Source organism: Hylobates moloch, unplaced genomic scaffold (genome assembly GCF_009828535.3).
Source record: "Hylobates moloch isolate HMO894 unplaced genomic scaffold, HMol_V3 SCAFFOLD_12, whole genome shotgun sequence".
NCBI lineage: Eukaryota > Metazoa > Chordata > Mammalia > Primates > Hylobatidae > Hylobates > Hylobates moloch.
Window position 1 is genome coordinate 52,019,873 of NW_026652287.1, and position 21,788 is coordinate 52,041,660.

At 57.5% G+C, this 21,788-nt stretch overlaps 1 protein-coding gene and 1 pseudogene across 1 annotated transcript; one reads left to right on the forward strand and one right to left on the reverse strand.

Annotated features, from left to right (window-relative positions):
- Positions 1-2,785: 2,785 nt before the first annotated feature.
- COPE (COPI coat complex subunit epsilon) lies at positions 2,786-21,499 on the reverse strand. The gene is made up of 10 exons (XM_032170189.2): positions 21,322-21,499; positions 15,682-15,744; positions 13,655-13,755; positions 10,277-10,429; positions 8,895-8,948; positions 8,122-8,203; positions 6,618-6,773; positions 3,546-3,614; positions 3,126-3,200; positions 2,786-2,980 (listed from the first exon to the last, which is right to left on the reverse strand). The coding sequence occupies exons 1-10, from the start codon at positions 21,445-21,447 to the stop codon at positions 2,933-2,935; spliced, it is 927 nt and encodes a 308-aa protein (XP_032026080.1). The 5' UTR covers positions 21,448-21,499; the 3' UTR covers positions 2,786-2,932.
- Positions 12,127-12,216, forward strand: LOC116479850 (U6 spliceosomal RNA; annotated as a pseudogene).
- Positions 21,500-21,788: the final 289 nt, after the last annotated feature.

Here is a 21,788-nt window from a genome sequence, read left to right on the forward strand (position 1 = left end):
CTACACCAGGAGCTTGGCAATGGGGTTCCAGCCTGGACGTGGGGACCCTGAGCACTTCCCAGGCATCTTCTTCTGCAGGTCTGCAGAGCGGGCTACTGGGACAAAGGTGTGATGGGGGCTGCTGAGATTAGGGGGTTCTCTGAGGGTCACTTGCTGCTCTCTGTGACCCTGGGGAACCCGGGGGGGGCTCCCCAACATCAGGTTAATACAGGAGTTGCAGAGAGGCTGCAGGAGTGGGTGCCAACGTGGGAGGGACTCCCAATCTGGATCGACTGTGACATCATTGGGACCACCATAAGTGACTTTCCAATGCACTGTTCATTGACAAGGCCCAAGGCCCTGTGCCCAAAGCCACTGAAGGCCATCAAGGAAGACACTGGTCACCTCTGTTAGGACCGCCATCTCCCCAGGCGCTGCTGCACCCTCCCCCATCCTAGCCCCCAGGATGTCCCCACACCTGGCCTTCAAGGTGCAGGATGCAGGGATGAGTCCTGCAGCAGCCACGCTGGCTCCCACACACCTGCACCTGACCTTCAGGGGCACAGGTGAACACACCTTCCCCTTGCCCCACACCCATCCCCCACAACACATCCAGGGGCCCTGCATCTGGCCACTTCTCTGCATCTGCACAGCCTTGCCCCTCACCACCACCACCACTACCGTCTGGGGTTCTGTCTGGTATCCTGGCTTCCTCCTCACCCCACAGAGGCGAGAAGGTGGCTGCGACACTGTTGGCCTGTTCCTCCTCTGCTTGCAGCCTTCCATAGCTCCAGTCCCACTCAGGGAAAGCCCAAGTCCTCACTGGCCGCCCTCACAGCGCCGTTTCCCCCCACCTGTGGGCTTTCCTGCTATTCTTCCAACATGCCAAGCTCTGTCCTGCCTCAGGGCCTTTGCACTAGCTGTCCCCCCCTCCTGAAATGCTGTTCCCCTAGGTACCTGCATGGCTCTTCTGCCACCTGCTCAGGCTGCCCCCGACTCTGAAGTCCCACACACCCCTCATGTCTTCATGTCTGCTTGGCACTTGTCACCATCGGCCCCTACATACATACAGCTCATTTTTTTTTTTTTTTTTTTTAAGTTGGAGTCTCGCTCTGTTGCACAGACTGGAGTGCAATGGCGCAATCTCAGCTGACTGCAACCTCCGCCTCCCAGGTTCAAGGGATTCTCCCGCCTCAGTCCCCCAAGTAGCTGGGATTACAGGCGCCTGCTACCACATCCAGCTAATTTTTGTATTTTCGGTAGAGACAGGGTTTCACCATATTGGCCGGGCTGGTCTCAAACTCCTGACCTCAAGTGATCTGCCCACCTTGGCCTCCCAAAGTGCTGGGAGTACAGGCACGAGCCAACGTGCCTGGCCCCACCCTTTATTCTTGAACGTGGACTCTATATGGACTAGGGGCCTAGTGTAGGGGCGGGGCACAAGGCCTGGCCTGGCCAATAGTTCAGGTCCAGCCGGAGGCCAGAGATGTGACTAACACCATAACCTGCCTGGCAGGCAGAGGGGGATGAGGGGGATATGCTCTCAAAGGTACAGCAAGGCCTGTGGGGCAGCTGTGGACAGTCCCAGCCACCTCCCTCCACCCTCTCGGCCAGCACTATCTGGTCACCATGGCGCCCATCGGTCATGGGAGAGGCGCCACCCGCCCACCCACTGGCCCCAGCTCAGCCTCGAATTTCTTTTTGGCGGGTCCAGCCAGGAGGCTGCCAACGGGTGGGTGCAGGGCAGGAATGGAAGGCGGCTCTACTGGCAGCTGGGGACCAGGCACCCAAGGCTGGGCGGAGGTCAGTCTTGAGGCCGGTGTCCCCCCACCCACCCCAAGGTTTCCTCCCTCCAGGAAGCTCGGCCTGGACCCCTCCTAATGTCCCTGCCCAGGGAGTCCTCTTTTGCCACTTCCCTCCCCTACCAGGCTGGGGGTGGGGGGCACTTGCTGTCCTGCCCTGGCAACCAGAGACAGGGTCTGCTTTCAAATGAATAGGCCTCGGTGGGGCTTGGGGAAACCCAGCGTCTTATCTTTTCCCTGGGAGGTAAGCCCAGGCCAGGCTCAGAGGTCAAGGGGCATGCATCGCCATCCAGCACCCCTTGACCTCACAGCCCTGTGCCACCGAGGGACCTCTGCACCGGTCATGCCCACTGCTGGGGTGCCTGTCCCCCTAGAACCTAGCCTGGCAGCCCCTTTTTGTTGTTCGGGTGGGCACAGCTCAATGGTGACCTCATCTGGGAGGCTCCGGCCAGCCCCGCTGCCACCCACCCACCTCCCTCCCTATGGTGCAGCCGCCTTTCATCTCGGCTGGGTGCTTGGCCCCAGGACCCCGGCCACAGCAGGACTCTGCCTTGGAGGAGGGTTTGCGGGGCAGCAGGAGCAGCGCCTGGGGTTAACACTAACCCTGCAGGGCCCCTTGGGCTTTGCTGAGCTGAGGCCTGAGTTTTTCCTGCCCTGGCCCCCACTTCCTCCAGGCCACTAGGGGTTCTCATTTTGAATCTTGGTGCCCCTCATGATAGCGGCATGACTTCTCTGTGCCTCAGTTTCCCCCGATGCCAACCAGGGCTGCTCAGTGGCCTCTAGGGGCCAGGGTGAAGCATGGGAACAGGGTTGTGCTGCCTCTGGCCTGGCAGGAGCAGGTTGTGGCTGTGTGAGGGGCGGGGTGGGGGTCTGCACAGCTGCTGCTCGTCACAGACCCCGGTCTCCAGGAACAGCCCTAGACGTCAGTGCCCCAGGACTCTCCCTGAGCGTCAGCTCCCACACGCCCCCAGCAAAGTGGCCAGAGCACATCAGATGGAACACCCTGGAGTTGAGATATTTATTAACAGATGGGGGTGCTGGGGGCGGGCTCCTGCCCCCAGAGGGGATGCGGGGTGGATGCCAGGTGGGGAGGGCTGCAGGGCTCCTGGCCTCTGTCCTGGCTTCGTGGTCCTGACAGCTCTGGGCCAGCCTCAGGCGCTGGGAGTGTACTGTAGCACCAGCCTGTCAAAGTCGTTCTCCTTTAGCAAGACACATGGCGACACAGGGTGGGGGCGGGGTGTGGGGAGACAGGTGGAGGGAGAGAGAGAGGGCACATGTGAGCCCAGGCTGAGCTCCAGGCGCCCCCGGCCTGGCTCTCAGGGACAGGCCACCCCCGCCGCTCACCTTGGCCTGGTACTCCTTGATGAAGGGATGGGACCTGTGGGTGTCCTTCAGCTGGGACAGGTACCGGTTTGTCACCTGCAGGGGAGGCAGGGAGGCAGGTGAGCCGAACACGGGGACCCCACGGTGGCTCTGACCTGCAGGACGGGTGGATGAGGGTGAGAGCCACAGTACCCCAGGGGGCTCCTCACCCTGCCTTGGGACTAGGCTGATCTTGGAGAACCTTCAGGTCGGGGTGGAGGGACGGGCCTGCCCCTGGAGAAGCGCTGGCATGGAGCTGGCCTCCGTACATGGTGGGGGATGTATCGTGGTGTTCAGGGGAGCAGGTTGGGCAGGGCCCCAGGTGAGGATGGGTTGGGACCCCAGGCTGGGGTCCCAGGGTCTGGACATTAGGGTTGGCCTGGAGCCCTGGGGGCCGCTTACCTCGGGGGGCTTGCCCAGGTGCTGGGACAGGACGATGAGGTTAACCAGCGTCTCTGGGTAGCCACTATCCTGGAGACACAGGCAGACACGGGCAGGCAGGGTCAGCCACTCCAGCCCCCATGCCTGCCCGTCACCCCCACCTCAGGCAGCACCACACAAGGTCACCTCCTCAGAGGTGGAGTGGGACTGACACTGCCCACCGCTCTGCAAGGTGGAAATCTCAGATGATATGGTGCCAAGGGGCCAGCCGCCTCGCTGAGCCTCAGTTTCCCCATCTGTGGTCCAGCTGGGGCGTGACTCCTCGTTAATAGAGACTTGGGAAGGTTGTATTTGTTCCACACATCTCAAAGCCATGGGGCCCAGACCCAGATGGCCTCAACTCCTGCTACACAATGAACCCCGAGGCCATGGGTGGACCTGCCACCCCTGCACCAGCTCCCAAGGAGCCTTGAAGGAAACCTCGGCAGGGGACCTTGCCTGAGCCACTCACTCTAGGCTCCCAGCACACAGGACCCTAGGAGACATCTAGGCCAGGAGACCCACCCAGAGCCCTGGTGTCTGCTTGGAGCACAGACACACCAACCAGGACGCGCCCGGACCCAGACCTGCCCACGGCGGCCCATGGCAGGGCACCTTTTTGGAGACTGGACTTTTCTGAGCCTCAGTCTCCACCATGAAGGGGGACACCAGCTTGTGCTCACAGGAGCACCCATGAGGTGGCTCCAAAGGGAAGTGGGGGGACCTGAGTGCCTCCCAAAACCCAGCAAGAATGCAGGGTGACCACAGCCACAGGGAGGCCACCAGGGCCAAGGGGCATGGCCAGCCAGCCCCAGGTGGTGTTTCAGGAGACAAGGACAGAAGGGAGTCATCTAACTGGTGAGTCACGGAACGTGTCACCTGAGAGGTGTAACAAAAGCCCCCAGAGGATGCGGCCATGAACACAGAACACACATCCAAGTGTTCTCAGGTGGCAGAGAGGGGCAGGGTGGTGGAGGAGGGCGCCAGTCTCGCCCCTGGGGCAGCAAGGGACACACAACCTGAGATTGCGCATTAGGCTGGGAGTTCCTGACCAGCCCTGACTGCTCAGAGCTAAAGATGGACCCTGCTCAGGAGGAGCAGTACCCAGCCTGTGATGGGGCCAGCCTGATACCCCTTGGCCTGCCCCGCTCTGCAAACAACTTTCTGATGATAACTCAGCCCCTGGAAAGTCAGACAGGGAGGAGGGCTTCACCAGTGTTTGTCAGTAGATTAAAACTGTTTCTCAGCTGGGCACAGTGGTGCACATCTATCATCCCAGCACTTTAGAAGGCTGAGGAAGGTGAGAGTTGCTTGAGCCCAGGAGTTCAAGACTAACCTGGACAACACAGTGAGACCCCATTTCTTTTTTTTTTTTTTTTTTTGAGATGGAGTCTTGCTCTGTCCCCCAGCCTGGGGGCCGGGGCCGGATCTCGGCCCCCTGCAAGCTCTGCCTCCCGGGTTCACGCCATTCTCCTGCCTCAGCCTCCCGAGTAGCTGGGACTACAGGCGCCTGCCAACACGCCCGGCTAATTTTTTGTATTTTTAGTAGAGACGGGGTTTCACCGTGTTCGCCAGGATGGTCTCGATCTCCTGACCTCGTGATCCGCCCGCCTCGGCCTCCCAAAGTGCTGGGATTACAGGCTTGAGCCACCGTGCCCAGCCGTGAGACCCCATTTCTAACAAAAAAAACAAAAATTGGCCATGCATGGTGGCATACCCTGTTTCAAAAAACAAACAAAAAACCCCCCAAAATTCGTTTCTCCAAAATGGAAAAAGCTTTGATGTCCTTTCTGATTATAAAAATAATAATCCACACCAGGCACAGTGGCTCACGCCTGTAATCCCAGTACTTTGGGAGGCTGAGGTGGGCGGATCATGAGGTCGGGCGGATCATGAGGTCAGTCAATCAAGACCATCCTGGCTAACACGGCAAAACCCCGTCTGTACTAAAAATACAAAAAATTAGCTGGGCGTGGTGGTGGGTGCCTGTAATTCCAGCTCCTCAGGAGGCTGAGGTAGGAGAATGGCATGAACCCGGGAGGCAGAGCTTGCAGTGAGCCGAGATCACACCACTGCACTCCAGCCTGGGCGACAGAGCAAGACTCCATCTCCAAAAAAAAAAAAAAAAAAAAAAATTCCACCAAGCATGGTGGCTCACACCTATAATCTTAATGCTTTGGGAGGCTGAGGTGGGACGACCACTTGAGGCCAGGAGTTCGAGACCAACCTGGGCAACACAGCAAGAACAACCCCGTCTTTACAAAATATATATATATTTTTAATTTAACATAACGTAAACTCTTCATAAAGACTGCAAATGGCCAGGTGTGGTGGCTCATGCCTATAATCCCAGCACTTTCGGAGACTGAGGTGGGTGGATCACCTGAGGTCAGGAGTTTGAGACCAGCCTGACCAACATGGTGAAACCCCGTCTCTACTAAAAATACAAAAATTAGTCAGGCGTGGTGGCACACGCCTGTAATCCCAACTACTTGGGAGGCTGAGGAAAAAGAATCACTTGAACCCAGGAGACGGAGGTTGCAGTGAGCTGAGATCACACCACTGCACTCCAGCCTGGGTGACAGAGTGAGACTCCATCTCAAAAAAAAGAAAGAAAGAAAAGACTGCAGACATCAGGCAGGAGACGACTGCAGCCAACCTGGGCAGGCAGTGCTCTCTCAACGAAGAGCTCCTGTCCACAGCACGCTCTCCCCTAAATAAGGACTGGGAGTGTCTCTCCAATACTGAGTATGTACTCAGGTGAGGGGTCCCACGTGCAGACCCCGGGCCAGGCAGCTGAGGTGACAAGGACGGCTCAGACCACTGAGGCCCAGGCTGCCCAGATGCCCCATTTCTGTGAGGCTGGAATCTGGATTTCTTTGCAGGTGAGATCCCTGCTTTGTGGATCTCACTGCTGACTGGGCCTTAGAAGCCCTGTGGGACCACACGCACACGCAGGGGGTCTCTGCTACACTTGTTTCTGTCCGTCCCGACCCCGCCCTCTGGCCGCCTGGCCTTCCCTCCGTCCCCACTCTGGGACAGGCTAGTGCCTACCTTGTCTAGCGCCTCCTGCAGCAGGCCCTCGGCGGCTTCCCAGCGGCCCTGGGCCATGTGGCAGGCCGCCTGCCCATTGAGCAGCAGCAGGGTGGGTGAGCACTTGTCAGCCATCTCCTGGAAGATGTAGTAGGCATCCTGCAGCTTCTCACCGCCCTGCAGGGAGGGTCCCGCATCATCGCCTGTGCCCCTGCTGCCCGGCCCTTCCCCCGTCGGCCCCCTCCCCTAGCGGGGGGACTCCAGCACTGCACAGAGACGAATCTGGTGTGCCCGCTTCAAGGCACAGCCATTCCACCACAGGGACTGCCCATAACTTGTACTCTGCTGATGGGGCCTAAAGACTCACGGCCGCCTCCTGCCCCACCTCCCACCCGACTCCCAGAGTGCTGAGTACATAGAGTTGGAATCTGGGGCTTCCAGGGCCTCAGTGCACAGGTGGCTGGGCCAGGGTCTGAGCACATTAATCTGGGCACATTAGAGGAGAAGGAGTCAGCTCTGTGACCAGCAGCCCTGATCTGTCTGCTTGCTCAGAACAGTGGGACACTTGCAGGGGGAGCCTGAGGCCAAGGCGGGCTGTGAAAACAGCTTAAACTACCCGAGAGGGCTGCCGGGGCCTGTCCTACCACACTAGAGGGGTCATTGGAAGTCCATCTGGGTGAGGCTTCAGCCCCGTGGTGGGCAGGAACGGGGAGCACATTTTTTTTTTTTTTCTTTCCCAGAGTTTCGCTCTTGATGCTCAGGCTGGAGTGCAATGGCGGCGATCTTGGCTCACCACAACTTCCACCTCCCAGGTTCAAGTGATTCTCCTGCCTCAGCCTCCCAAGTTGCTGGGTTTACAGGTGCATGCCACCAAGTCCAGCTAATTTTGTATTTTTAGTAAAGATGGGGTTTTTCCATGTTGGTCAGGCTGGTCTCAAACTCTCAACCTCACATAATCCACCCGCCTCGGCCTCCCAAAGTGCTGGGATTACAGGGGTGAGCCACTGCACCCAGCCAGGAAGCACATTTTAACAGGCCCACACAAAAGAGTGGCTCAGAAGGGGGCCAAGTCCCAGAAACCAGGAGAGGGGCTATTGCCAGGCGGAGGTGCCCAAGCCTGGGAGCCGAGGACATCTCCACTGCTGCTATGGGAACACTGAACCCCGTCCCTGGCTGGCGACCAGGACCCTGGAGAGCAAAGCTGAGTCGCAGAAAACCCCAGGAAGCCCTGAGGGGAGGAGGGCCTGCCAGGCCAACCCAGACCCTGGAGTACCCCTGCGCCTCAGGCTCAGGAACCCCTGTCCCCGCCCCCACCATCTCTTTGCTCTGGCTCTGGCCAAGTCGCTTGGCTGTGAGAAGCCCACAATGGAGTCAAGGCTGAGTTGTGCCAGGCTGGCAGGGGGCCATGGCCTGATCCTGGAGCCCCACTGGAGTGGCCAGCAGCCTAGGCACAGGTGGGGGTGCCCACAGACTTTGCTCAGCCAGGTGCCTGCAATGCCCGCCCGCCTCATGGCCCAGGGCTCACCGTGGCCAGGCTGACCCAGGCAGTGGCGAGCTGGGTGAGGGTGGCGTCCTCGTCCAGGTCCTGCATTCTCTTCAGCTCCTTCCTGGGGCAGGGACAGATGATGGAGGGGATGAGTGGCCGAGGGCCCTGGCCTGGCCATCCCTGCCCTGTTCCCACTTGGGGCCCACCAGAGCCTGGGGATGGCCCCCGCTTTGTGCTCCACTGCATGCTCATACCCCACGACTAAGTGCCCGAGCCACCCTGCCCGTCCGACCACGTGCAGGCCCTGGGAAGGTGGGACTGGCGCCAGCTATGGCCCCCCGGGGTGGCCAGCACAAGGTAGGGCTCGGGAGAGACTCACTCCACGGAGGATGGAACGCAGGGAAGGGCGACGGGACTACAGTGTGAACAATTCTGAGGCAAGGGCTTTGGAAACGGCAGTAGGGGAGTCCTGGACCCCCAGCCATGGCCTCCGACCTGGTGATGCCACGTGCAGGCCCCACCAGCCCCATGGCGCAGTTACAAGCTGGCCAAGTAACATGTTGCTCCGGGCACAACCTCCACTCTCCCTCCATGAAGCCCACCCTCACCACGTGGGAGAGGCCCTGCCACCCACTGCACAGAGAGAAACTGAGGCACAGAGAGCCATGGCCCTCCTCCCTGGCAACATACTGCAGGGAAGAGCTGAGTGACGGCAAGCCACCCTCATGGAAAGGGAAGACAAGAGTAATGACAGCACCACAGACGCTCTGGGCCGTGGCTCAGTGCGGGTGGAGAGGGGCGGGAGGGCTCACCGGGCGAGGTCCAGGCGGTCCAGCTTCAGCAGGATCTGCACTGTCATGGCTGTGCTGTAGGACAGGGCGGGGGGGCGGTCAGCGGGTGGCCACAGACACATTGCATGGCCGCTCCACACCCAGGGCTCACTGTGGGTCTGGGATGTTTCTAAGTCCTGTGCTTAGGACCACCAGCCCCGCCCAGCAGAGGGGGACACCCTCACTCCCACATTTCACCGCTCAGCTTCCTCGGGCCCAGGAGCTCTGGGGGGTACCGAGGATGGGGTTCCAGGCCCCGGCCCACTCACTGCCCATCTGGAGAAGCAGCCTCCATGGGCTGTGCTTGCAGATGGAGGGCCCTGCCCGGACTCAACACCCTGGAAGCGTCGACGCTCAGGAACAAGGCCCTAGAGGAGGGCCACGCACCCACCCCTGCACCTGCACCTGCAGCAGAGCCCTGGGGCCACCCACTCTCTGCAGGTCCCCTCGTTCCCTCATCCCTCTCGGCCCCAGGTGGCTGTGACCACGAATTACTCGTGAGGCCTCTTGTTCTTGTTTTCCCGACAACAGGAGCCAGCACCTGGACTAGCACCGAGTCTGCCGGCTCGCCGACAGCGTGACATCCCCATTTATTTTCTTTTTTGTGTGTGAGACAGGGTCTGGCTCTGCCACCCAGGCTGGAGTGCAGTGGCACCATCATGGCTCACTGCAGCCTCCACCTCCCAGGCTCAAGGGATATTCCTGCTTCCGCCTCCCAAGTAGCTGGAAACATAGGTGCATGTCACCATGCCTGGCTGCGCCCTGCAATTCTAAGCCCTCCGTGGATGGAGGTGGGATGGGAGCAGATCCACAGCAACCATGAAATGCCCAGCTTGCAACTCACAGTGGAAGGCAGGCACTGCAGGGACAGCTCACGGGGAAGAACTGACACACTTTCTGTGACCAGTGCCCTGGACATGGCCCGGAGTCACATCCTAGGGTGGAGGGGGGCACCAACCTTGCAGGGCTTCAGCACCCCAACCCCAGAGGGCTCTGGAGGAGGGCTGGTGTGGGGGACCCGGGGAGGCCTGAGACTGGGCCCAGGGCCGAGACACAGAAGGCTTCGTGGGGGGTGGGGACGCAGAAACCAAGCAGAGACAAAGCTGCTTTCTGCTCTGCCCTTGGGAACAGAGGGTTTGCAGCCTGGGCACCGTGTCCTTGGATCCGCAGCCTGGTGCGCAGATGGGAGTGCCTCCCACACTGGGCAGGGGAGCTGGAGCCTGGACAGCAGGCCAGGGCCTCATTTCAGCACCACCTCATTCTCTGCTCCCATGACGACAGCCAGCGAGGCCGTGCGCAGCCTGGAGATGTGGCAGGGGACACTTGCCTCCCTGGGCTGTCCCCAGAGCAGGGCGGCCACTCACCACTCCAGGCTGTCCCCCTGGTGCAGCGCACGCAGGGCGGCATCTGGGTTCTGGTCGTGGAGATAGATGGAGGCGGCCATGAGCAGGAAGGTGGTGTTGGTCACGTCCACGCTCCTGCTCATCTCTTGGTCCAGCTCGGCCACGATGCTGTCCCTGCAAGACACAGATGCTCAAGACCCACAGCTGGGGTGGCCTCTGTGGGACCTCAGAGGGTCCCCTTCCTTGGGAGCAGACAGATCCAGAGAGGGTGAGCCAGGCCCTGGGGGTGCAGAGCAGCAGCAGGCCGAGCATCGAGCTGTTCCGACACGTCCTCCCTCCGTTCCTATGAAGCACCTCTCATGTTGGGCCAGGCGAGGACCCAAGGCCGGGAGATGTGGGGTGGAGCGCTCCAAGAGGACGTAAGGAGGCACCGCCAGTCTCACACCAACCTCACCCACCTTCCTGAGGAGGCTGGTGGGCCCAGCTGGGACTCCTGACCATAACCCATCAGCCCTGTGGGCTTCAAGGCCACGTCTTCTAGCAGGAGGTCGGCCTGGGTGCTGAGGAGCCATGCAGAAGGATGGGAGCCCTGGGGCACCCCCACTGCCAGGGCGGCTGCCCTCAGTCCCTGAGAGCCCAGTGTGCTGGCTGCACCCTGAAGATGGCCAGTTTGTTACGGGCCAGGGCCAGGCTTGAGCCCAGGCGAGGCTGAGGACCAGCTCGGCTCCAAGGGCACAGGTCACCCATGCCTCCGTGTCCCTAACTGGACCCAGACCCTCCATTCCCCATGGCTACTGAGCAGCTAAAAAGAGAAGGCAGGTGAGAGGGCCACCCTAGACCGAAGCTGGTGTTCTTCTGGGTTCAAACGTGGCTCTGTGACCGCATAAGCATCCACGCGCGTCTGGGGGCTGTCTGCCCAGGGCCTGTGTCTGAGTTGTCACTGAGGGCATGGCATGTCTGATACCAACCAGGCTCCTGAGGGCTTGCCACAGTGCCAGGCCCAGTGGACAAGTGGCTTCAGGTCTCAGTCTGTTCCCCATGCTGAGGGACCATGTTACAGGACAAGTGGCTTCAGGTCTCAGTCTGTCCCCATGCTGAGGGACCATGGTACAGGACAAGTGGCTTCAGGTCTGTCTGTCCCCATGCTGAGGGACCATGCTACAGGGATCACGCAGGGGAGGAGCAAGGAGCTCCTTTTTTTTTTTTTGAGACGGAGTTTCGCTCTTGTTGCCTAAGCTGGAGTGCAATGGCGCAATCTCAGCTCACCGCAACCTCTGCCTCCCGGGTTCAAGCGATTCTCCTGCCTCAGCCTCCCAAGTAGCTGGAATCACAGACACTATATCCTGTTAATTCTGTATTTTTAGTAGAAATGGGGTTTCACCACGTTGGCCAGGCTGGTCTTGAAAACTCCTGACTTGGCCGGGCGCAGTGGCTCACGCTTGTAATCCCAGCACTTTGGGAGGCCGAGGCGGGCGGATCACGAGGTCAGGAGATCGAGACCACGGTGAAACCCCGTCTCTACTAAAAATACAAAAAATTAGCCGGGCGTGGTGGCGGGTGCCTGTAGTCCCAGCTACTCGGAGAGGCTGAGGCAGGAGAATGGCGTGAACCCGGGAGGTGGAGCTTGCAGTGAGCCGAGATTGAGCCACCGCACTCCAGCCTGGGTGACAGAGCGAGACTCCGTCTCAAAAAAAGAAAACTCCTGACCTCAGGTGATCTGCCCACCTCGGCCTCTCAAAGTGCTGGGATTACAAGTATGAGCCACTGCGCCCAGCCCTCCTTTTATCTCTTAAAAGGACACAAGTCCGTGCTCGCTTCGGCAGCACATATACTAAAATTGGAACGATACAGAGAAGATTAGCATGGCCCCTGCATATACTAAAATTGGAACGATACAGAGAAGATTAGCATGGCCCCTGCGCAAGGATGACACGCAAATTCGTGAAGCGTTCCATATTTTTTTGGCCGGGCGCGGTGGCTCACGCCTGTAATCCCAGCACTTTGGGAGGCCGAGGCGGGCGGATCACGAGGTCAGGAGATCGAGACCATCCTGGCTAACACAGTGAAACCCCGTCTCTACTAAAAATACAAAAAATTAGCTGGGCGAGGTGGCAGGCGCCTGTAGTCCCAGCTACGCGGGAGGCTGAGGCAGGATAATGGCGTGAACCCCGGGGGGCGGAGCCTGCAGTGAGCCGAGATCGCGCCACTGCACTCCAGCCTGGGTGAAAGAGCGAGACTCTGTCTCAAAAAAAAAAAAAAAAAAAGACACAAGTCCTTGGCTTTGGGGCCCACCGTAAATCCAGCATGTCTTCATCTCCTTATCTCTTAATTTGATTGGCAAAGACCCTTTTTCCAAATGATATCATATTCACAAGCATGTGGGATAGGATATGGATGCATCTTTTGGGGGACACCATTCACCCCACCATGCTGCCTCTGCACAGGAGTTAGCTCCCAGGAACCCCAGGTTTCTTTGAGTGAAGGGAGGCGGTAGTTGGGGCACTGCCTCCGTGGGCCAAGGAAGAGCAGGATCACAGCAGAGTCTCCCCGTGTCAGACCCTCACTCCGACCCCACAGCAGGAGGGGGCAAGGTTCCTGGGTCCCCACAGCCCAGCCCCCTCTCCCCTTGGCTGCCACCCATGGGCGTTTGAGCAACGCTGGCCTGTGGCTCAGGGGCAGGACAGGCGTGGCCTCACCCGCCCTCCCACTCCACTCCAGGGGAGACACTGGTAGGTTGCAGTCCTGGACTAGCTGGGACTAGAAAACTGATAGGATTTGGGAGGCTGAGGTGGGCAGACGGCCTAAGCTCAGGAGTTCGAGACCACCCTGGGCAACATGGTGAAACCCAGTCTCTGCTAAAATACAAAAATTAGCTGGGCGTGGTGGCACGCGGCTGTAGTCCTAGCTACTCAGGAGGCTGAGGCACAAGAATCACTTGAACCCAGGAGGCGGAGGTGGCAGTGAGCCGAGATCGCACCACTGCACTCCAGCCTGGTGACAGAGTGAGACTCTGTCTATAAATAAATAAGAAAACTGATGGGAGGGCCCTGCCCCTTCTGCGCCCTGGGCTATCTTGGGGCTCTGGGTGGTGCAGAGGGCTGCTCAGTAATTGATATTTTCAGTTCTAGGTTCAGAGAGTGCCTCATGGTCCATGAGGGCGTATGCCCACACAGCACTGTCTCTGACCCTCCCCTTTGAAGCAGGATCCATCACCAGCCCCCCACAGCTGTGCAAGTGAGGGAAACTGAGGCACAATGCAGCAGGGGAGCAGAGGGGAGAGGCGCCTAATCTGAGGGATGCTGTGTGCTGCACGCCATGCCCCCGCCCACCCAGGTTCATAACCAACAGGCCTTGGAGAAGGCCCCACGGCCCAGGCCAACCCATTCTCCGGGGCCTCACCTCCGGCTCTCGTGGGCGAGGTAGTCAGCGAACATGCGCACGGCCTGGAGCTCAGGGACCGAGGAGGGCTTGATCTCGTCCAGGACCACGCCAAACTTCCTCTGCAGTAGGGACAAGGCGTCAGCTGCACCCGTCCGCCCCAGAGGATTTCTATGTCTTCAGCTTGGCAGGGAGAGCCCCAGACAGGAAGCCCCTGCCCCACCAGGGACCCCTCAGCCCACCAAGGGCCACCCCCACAGCAGTACACTGTGGAGGTCGGTGTGGCATCACCTGTCATGAGCAGCCAGGTGTGCCCTCATCTGCAGGGCCACACTGCCCATGCCTTGAGCTGGGGACCCTGGCAGGTTACTGCCTGTCCCCTGGCAGCTGTCCACCTCTGGTGGTGAGGTGAAGGGCGTGTCACCTGGGGGCAGGGCAGCAACAGTTATGGGGGTTGTGACATGCGCTTCTATAAAGCAGGACACGCCCCCAGCCAGCCCTGCCCACCTACTGGCCCTCCAAGGATGCCCAGACTGATATCACTGTCACATCTGCAGCCGGGGGCCCATCCCTCACTGTGTTCCCTCCTAGGTGGTTCCCCATTCTTTTTTTTTTTTTTTTTTGAGACGGAGTCTCACTCTGTCACCCAGGCTGGAGTGTAGTGGCGCAATCTCGGCTCACTGCAAGCTCCGCCTCCCGGGTTCACGCCATACTCCTGCTTCAGCCTCCCGAGTAGCTGGGACTACAGGCGCCCGCCACCTTGCCCGGCTAATTTTTTTGTATTTTTAGTAGAGACGGGGTTTCACTGTGTTAGCCAGGATGGTCTCGATCTCCTGAACTTGTGATCCACCTGCCTCGGCCTCCCAAAGTAATCCCAACAAGCTGGGATTACAGGCGTAAGCCACTACGCCCGGCCTTTTTTTTTTGAGATGGAGTTTCGCTCTTGTTGCCCAGGCTGGAGTGCAATGGCATGACCTCAGCTCACCGAAACCTCTGCCTCCCAGGTTCAAGCAATTCTCATGCCTCAGCCTCCCGAGTAGCTGGGATTACAGGCATGCACCACCACACCCAGCTAATTCTGTGTTTTTAGTAGAGACAGGGTTTCTCCATGTTGAGGCTGGTCTCGAACTCCTGACCTTAGGTGATCCGCCTACCTCACAGCCTCCTAAAGTGCTGGGATTTCAGGCGTGAACTACCAGGCCCAGCCCCTATTCTTATTTTTTTAGAGACAAGGTCTTGCTCTGTTGTCCAAGCTGGAGTGCAATGGCATGATCACGGCTCACTGTAGTCTTGACCTCCTGGGCTCAACCGATCCTCCTGCCACAGCCTCCCAAGTAAATGGGACTCCAGGCACATGCCACCATGCCTGGCTTATTTTTTAATTTTTTTTGTAGAGATGGAGGTCTCACTATGTTGCCCAGGCTGGTCTTGAACTCCTGGCTTCAAGTGATCCTCCCACCTCAGCCTCCCAAAGTGCTGGGATTACAGGTGTGAGCCACTGTGCCTGGCTCCTACCAATTATTTTAGAAAAAAAAAAATCAGCTGGGTGCGTTGGCTCACGCCTGTAATCTCAGCACTTTGGGAGGCTGAGGCAGGTGAGTCACGAGGTCAGGAGTTCGAGACCACCCTGGCTAATGTGGTGAAACCACGTGTCTATTAAAAATATAAAAATTAGCCGGGCGTGGTGGCACGCACCTATAATCCCAGCTACTCAGGAGGCTGAGGCAAGAGAATCATTTGAACCCAGGAGGTGGAGGTTGCAGTGAGCTAAGATCGAGTATGACAGAGCAAGAATTCGTCTCAAAAAAAAAAAAAAAAAAAAAAATCAAGAAGCTGTGACCCAGGCCCTCTGGCCTGGCAGTCTCGGGCCTCCGTGACACAGCCACCTTCACATGCTGCCTGCACTGGCTGTTCACAGTCACTGGACACTGCAGGCCTGGGTCCCTGCTTTTACTGTCCCTGCCACCCACTCTGTGGTGCCTTCCTGTCCCCAGCCCCACCCTCTACTCTGTTCATCACTCTCGCCCCCGGCCAAGGCCCGCACTCACCTGCGCAAGGTACGCTCTATACAGGAAGACGTCCCTCTCCACGTCTCTCTCTGGGCTTGACAGCTGTGGGAACCAATGTGGGTCAGGACGCACAGTGGGAGGCCCAGTGCAGCCCACACAGGGTGAGCATGACAGACAGGCCCCTGTACACTGGGACACGCAGCTTCTCCGGCAGGGTTGGAGGTCTGAATCCCAGCCCTGATCCTCCACAGCCCGAGTGGCCTCTGCTAGGGGTACCTTACGTGGGGGGTGCCTGATCTCATCCCGTGCTGTCACCACCCCAGGAAGGAGGCTTGCTCCCAAGTTCAGTGTCTGCTCCAGCCACACTTAAGAAGCCAGGGTGGCGCCCATACCTCTAACTTCTAGACATGCGGCCACTGTGGCTTGATTCTGTTCTGCTTTTGTCTCAAGAGATTTTGAGCTCAGTTTGGCTGCCCCAGTTTGGTGACATCTGTGTCCAGCCCCGGCCAGGGGAGACCCTGGGAACGGCGCTGTACTTGGGCCACACCCTCACAGCCCAGCCACTGCACAGAACTGAGGAGCAAGAGGGAGGTGACCTGTGGCAACATCCATTTTGGGACGATAAGGAAGCTGCCCCTGAGCCCAGGCCAGGCAGGGAGGCTGGGGCCCCTCCTCCAGAACACAGCTTTGCATGCTGCCCCCGGAGGCTGGCTGACTTCCCGGGGTGCCCACGGCAGGTGGGCACAGTGCAGCTCAGCCTGTGGCCTGAGGGTGCTCACTCAGGCCCCTAGGGGCTTTGAGAGGAAAGTACAGTTGGGAAGGGGCCCAGCCACCTCGGCATCGCCACTCCAACAACCTCTAAACAGAGGGGACTGAGAAGGCTGTCAGCAAGAGGGCCTGCCAGCTGTCAAGGCACAGGATCAAAGGACCTGGTGCCCAAACCAGGGGGAGTCACTCTGCCCTGTCCTCTGAAGCCGAGAACCACAGATTCCAAGCCACATCTCTTCCTTCTCCCCAGCCTGAGGGAGGAGAGTGGATGTCAAACGTGTCCTCATCCCAGGCCGCTGCAGACCTGGCCCCAGCCTGACTCAGGCTGCCATTGCCAAGAGACCCCAGCAGCTTCTGCTCAGGCCCTGGTGGCCAGAGTGGGTATCTGGCTGTGATTTGGAACAAGATGCCATCGAAATAAATAACTCCTAGAAGAATGTCAAAGGCACGTGGAGGGTGGAGGCTGCAGAAATCGAGCCCTGCAAATGGGATGGACAGGTGAAAGATGTACCTTCTCAAGTATGCAAAGAAACATATCACAGGCCAGGCATGGCAGCTCATGCCTGTAATCCCAGCACTTTGGGAGGCCGAGGCGGGTGGATCATTAGAGGTCAGGAGTTCCAGACCAGCCTGGCCAACATGGTGAAACCCCACCTCTACTTAAAAATACAAAAATTAGCCAGGTGTGGTGGTGGGCTCCTGTAATCCCAGCTGCTCAGGAGGCTGAGGCAGGAGAATCACTTGAACCCGGGAGGTGGAGGCTGTAGTGAGCTGAGATCACACCATTGCACACCAGCCTAGGCGACAGAGCAAGACTCCGTCTCAATAAAAAATACATAAGTAACTCTCAATCAACCTTCTGAGGTGGACATCAGTTAGGTGACTAGCCCAGGGCTGCATGCCACCCTCAGTTAAAAAAGAGACAGGCCAGGTGTGGTGGCTCACACCTGTAATTCCAGTGCTTTGGGAGGCCAAAGCAGGAGCACTGCTTGAGCCCAGGAGTTTGAGACCAGCATAGGCAACACAGCAAAAAGCAAAGTCTTTTTTTTTTTTTTTGATGGAGTCTTGCTCCGTCACCCAGGCTGGAGTGCAGTGGTGTGATCTCGGCTCACTACAACCTCTGCCGCCTGGGTTCAAGAGATTTTTCTGCCTCAGCCTCTCGAGTAGCCAGAACTATATGTATTTTTAATAGAGACGGGGTTTCACCATATTGGCCAGGCTGGTCTTGAACTCCTGACCTTGTGAACCAGCTGCCTCGGCCTCCCAAAGTGCTGGGATTACAGACATGAGCCACCGCGCCTAGTCTCAGACCCTGTGTCCATAAAAAAATTTTAAATATTAGCCTGGTGTGGTAGCGTGCACCTGTAGTCCCAGCAACTTGGGAGGCTCATGAAGGAGGATCGCTTGAGCCTGGGAGGTTGAGGCTACAGTGGACTATGATCATGCCACTGCACTGCACTCCACTCCAGCCTGGGTGACAGAGTGAGACCCTGTCTATCTTTAGGGAAAAAGAAAAGAGACAAAAGCTGGCTGTTGGGCTTTCAAAGTGAGGACACAGTGGGGCGCCACGGGGGGCACCAGGGTGGCCTCAGCTGCCCCTGTGTGAATTGCAGGTGCCCAGGAGACTGTGTGTGCAGAAGTGCTCAGAGGCTGCAGAGTGCACTGGAGAGACAAGAGTGCCAGGAAGCATAACAACAACAAATGTGCAGACCGTGACCCTGACGTGAGGCTCTGGAACCGTTGTGGCTTTCCTCGACTCCCAGGGACGATCCTACCATCAGGACGCATGTGTGTCCCCGGGATGGGAGAGCACTGCTCTTCAACCCCAAGGCCTCATTAAGATCACCTGGGAGCCCAGAAACCAGCAAAGCCAGGAGGCCACGTCCACCAAGGACACCTGGTCCTAGGATGGCCCCCGCACTGGCCCTAGGTGGCTTAAGATGTGGCCATGGTTGAGGAATCAGGGTACTGTTTGGGAAGGCGGATGACAGGATGGGGGCCCTGTAGCTGGAAACCTTGGGGGTAGTAACTCCTCCCTTCTGTCCCTATAGCCAGTGATCTGACCACACTGGGCAAGGCCTATGAGCTGCTTCAACCCCAACAGCTGGGCGGTGCCTGCCATCTTGTGGGCAACTGGCAAATGTCAGAAACCCAGAAATGTCATGATGGTAGCCTAGTGCTGGGGGCAGTAAAGGGCAAAGACATGCCAGGTGCTCTCCCTGGGGCCACCTCAGGTGGGGCTGAGGTTGCTCAGGCCACTGTCATGAACTACCACAGACCAGATGGCTTAAAAAATGTATTCCTCAAAAATTAGCCAGGTGTGGTGGCGCACGCCTGTAATCCCACCTACTCGGGAGGCTGAGGCAGGAGAATCGCTTGAACCCAGGAGGCAGAGGTTGTAGTGAGCTGAGATCGTGCCACTACACTCCAGCCTGGGCAACAGAGCAAGACTACATCTCAAAAAAAAAAAAAAAAAAAAATTAGCTGGGTGTGGTGGCGGGCATCTGTAATCCCAGCTACTCAGGAGGCTGAGGCAGGAGAATCACTTGAACCCAAGAGGAGGAGGATGCAGTGAGCTGAGATTGTGCCACTGCACTCCAGCCTGAGTGACACAGAATGAGACTCTGTCTCAAAAAAAAAAAAAGTATACCTTCACAGTCACAGTCCTGGAGGCCAGAAGTCCCAAATCAAGGAAGGTGTCAGCAGGGCCACACTCCTTTCAAAGGCTCTAGGGGAGGATACTTCCCTGCCTCTCCCAGCTTTTGGTGACTGTGACATTCCTCAGCTTGTAGCCACATCACTCCCATCTCTGCCTCCGTCATCTCTGTGTCTCAAATCTCTCCCTCTGCCTTCTTTTTTTTCTTTTTCCAGTGGCGGGTTCTGGTGAAGACAAGAAAGCCTACTAGACACATTCTTTCTTTTTTTTTTTTGAGATAGGGTCTCACTTTTGACACAGCAAGAGCACCATCATCTCAGACAAACACTGCCACTTTTTAAGTTCCAGCTCCCTTTCTAGCCTCATGCATTTTAAGGAAATTTCTTTTTTTTTTTTTTTTTTTTTTTTTGAGAGGATTCTCACTCTTGTCTCCTACACTTGAATGCAATGGCTCGATCTCGGCTCACTGCAACCTCCACCTCCCAGGTTCAAACGATTCTCCTGCCTCTGCCTCCCAAGTAGCTGGGATTAAGGTGCCTGCCACCACGCCCGGCTAATTTTTGTATTTTTTAGTAGAGACAGGGTTTCACCAAGTTGGTCAGGCTGGTCTCGAACTCCTGACCTCAGGTGATCTGCCCCTCGGCCTCCCAAAGTGCTGGGATTACAAGTGTGAACCACTGCGCCCGGCCAGGAAATCACTTCCAACTACAAGCAGCCAGAAAGAGGAGACAGTAAAACACAGAAAGACAGCTCGGGCAGAGAGAGAGTGGGGAGAAAGATTTCTTGGGTAACTGCCAAACTTCACCCTCATACAATGGGCCCCAGTAAAACAGTGGGCCTTAATAAGCACATTCCTTTCCCTTCAGGTGCACTAAAATAGGGAAGCTAAAAGCAGACTAGGGGGGTATGCCTGCAGCTGCAGAAAGATGTATGGGAGGCTGGGCGCGGTGGCTCACACCTGTAATCCCAACACTTTGGTAGGCCAAGGCGGGCAGATCACAAGGTCAAGAGATGGAGACCATCCTGGCTAACATGGTGAAACCCTGTCTCTACCAAAAATACAAAAGTTAGCTGGGCCATGGTGGCGCGCACCTGCAATCCCAGCTACTCAGGAGGCTGAGAAAGGAGAATTGCTTGAACCTGGGAGGCGGAGGTTGCAGTGAGCCAAGATCACCCCACTGCACTCCAGCCTGGCAACAGCGCGAGACTCCATCTCAAATAAAAAAAAAAAAGAAAAGAAAAAGAAAAAAGAAAGATGTATAGATGTATGGGAACAGACACACAAATCTCCCTCCCAGATAAGCACAACAAAGAGACACAGAAGCAGTTCAAGCCTCTGATAAACTCTCCGACCCTGAATCCTTAAAAACTCAGTCTGTAAAAGAGTGTGCCTCTGACCCAGCTAGGCCAGAAGGCGCCTCTCAGGTTTGTTTTCTCTAAAATAAACCTGTCTTGACTAGCAAGCCACCTTTCGTGTTTCTTTCCTCTTTAATTCTTACAACTTTTGTCACCCAGGCTGGAGGGCAGTGGCGCGATCTCGGTTCACTGCAACCTCGGCCTCCGGGTTGAAGCGATTCTCCTGTCTCAGCCTCCCGGTAGCTGAGATTACAGGTGCCCGCCACCACGCCCGGCTAATTTTTGTATTTTTGGTAGACCCATGGTTTCTCCACGTTGCCCAAACTGGTCTCGAACTCCTGGGCGCATGAGATCCGCCCGCCTCGGCCTCCCAAAGCGCCAGAATTAGAGGCGTTTGAGCCACTGCGCTGGGAAACTGTGTTATCATTCTGAGTCCAGCGGAATACAGTGCCTGTCCATAAAAGTGCTCAATGAAGAATGAATGTATGAATGGGTAAGCTATGGGAGAAATAACCAGGCTCGATGGGCAGGGAAACGTCCTTCTCTGAACTTTAGGGTTCTCATTCGTAAAATGAGGATAAGCAACAGTCTCTATCTCACGGGAACTGAAGGTATGGCTGAACAAAATACACTTAGTGTCACTACAGTGGCATAAACACCTCCCTTACTCAAAACGCCTTCAAGGGCGTAGAGCGAACGCTGTACGAGTGAGCAGTACCGTAAACTGGTACTGCTCTGGGTTCTGTCATGGGACAGTGATTACTTCTCACTGAACTGTGGAAGAGGTGCCCAAAAAACGCGAGAAGAGAAAGTTTTTAGACGCAGAACGCGGTTCGCGGCCATCAGGAAGCGTCCTCCGCCTCCGCCCCCAGCGTCCCCGCGCCCCTGCGCGGCCGCACCTTCACCCGCTGCGCCTCGTTTATGCACTGCTGGTAGCTGCCGATGTAGAAGGCGTTCTTCACGTCGAACAGCTCGTCTACCTCTCCGGAGCCGCCGGAGGCCGGGCCGGGGGCCGGAGGCGCCATGTCGCTGTCTTCTCACCGGCTCCTCTTCCTTGAAAGACACGTCGGCCGGAAGCAAGACACCTACACAGGCACGCTGGGAAATGTAGTTTACTTTTTCCGCGTGGCGGCGAAGTAAGCCAATGGGAAGCTCCACAATAATAAGCAAGGGGGCGGAATACGTAAGTGCGTCACGCAGAGCATCTCGGGAATTGTAGTGTGTTTCTGCAAGCCAATGGGATCCGGGGAAACGTGATAAGGATGCGGTCGAGGCTGGGAATGAGCTGGAGAGGGTGGGACCACGCAGGAGGCAGATCCAATAAACAGGAAGATTTTTCTCGTGACGCCGTCGGCGCGCGCCGGAA

Bases quoted from the DNA above. Each gene is read 5' to 3' on its own strand.
- COPE (XM_032170189.2), bottom strand. From the start codon at position 21,447: ATGGCGCCTCCGGCCCCCGGCCCGGCCTCCGGCGGCTCCGGAGAGGTA. The intron at 8,204-8,894 runs GTGAGCCCTCCC...TCCCTGCCCCAG, and splicing joins GACCGCCTGGACCTCGCCCG to GAAGGAGCTGAAGAGAATGC. The intron at 6,774-8,121 runs GTGAGCCCTGGG...CCCTCCCTGCAG, and splicing joins CCTGGGTCAGCCTGGCCACG to GGCGGTGAGAAGCTGCAGGA.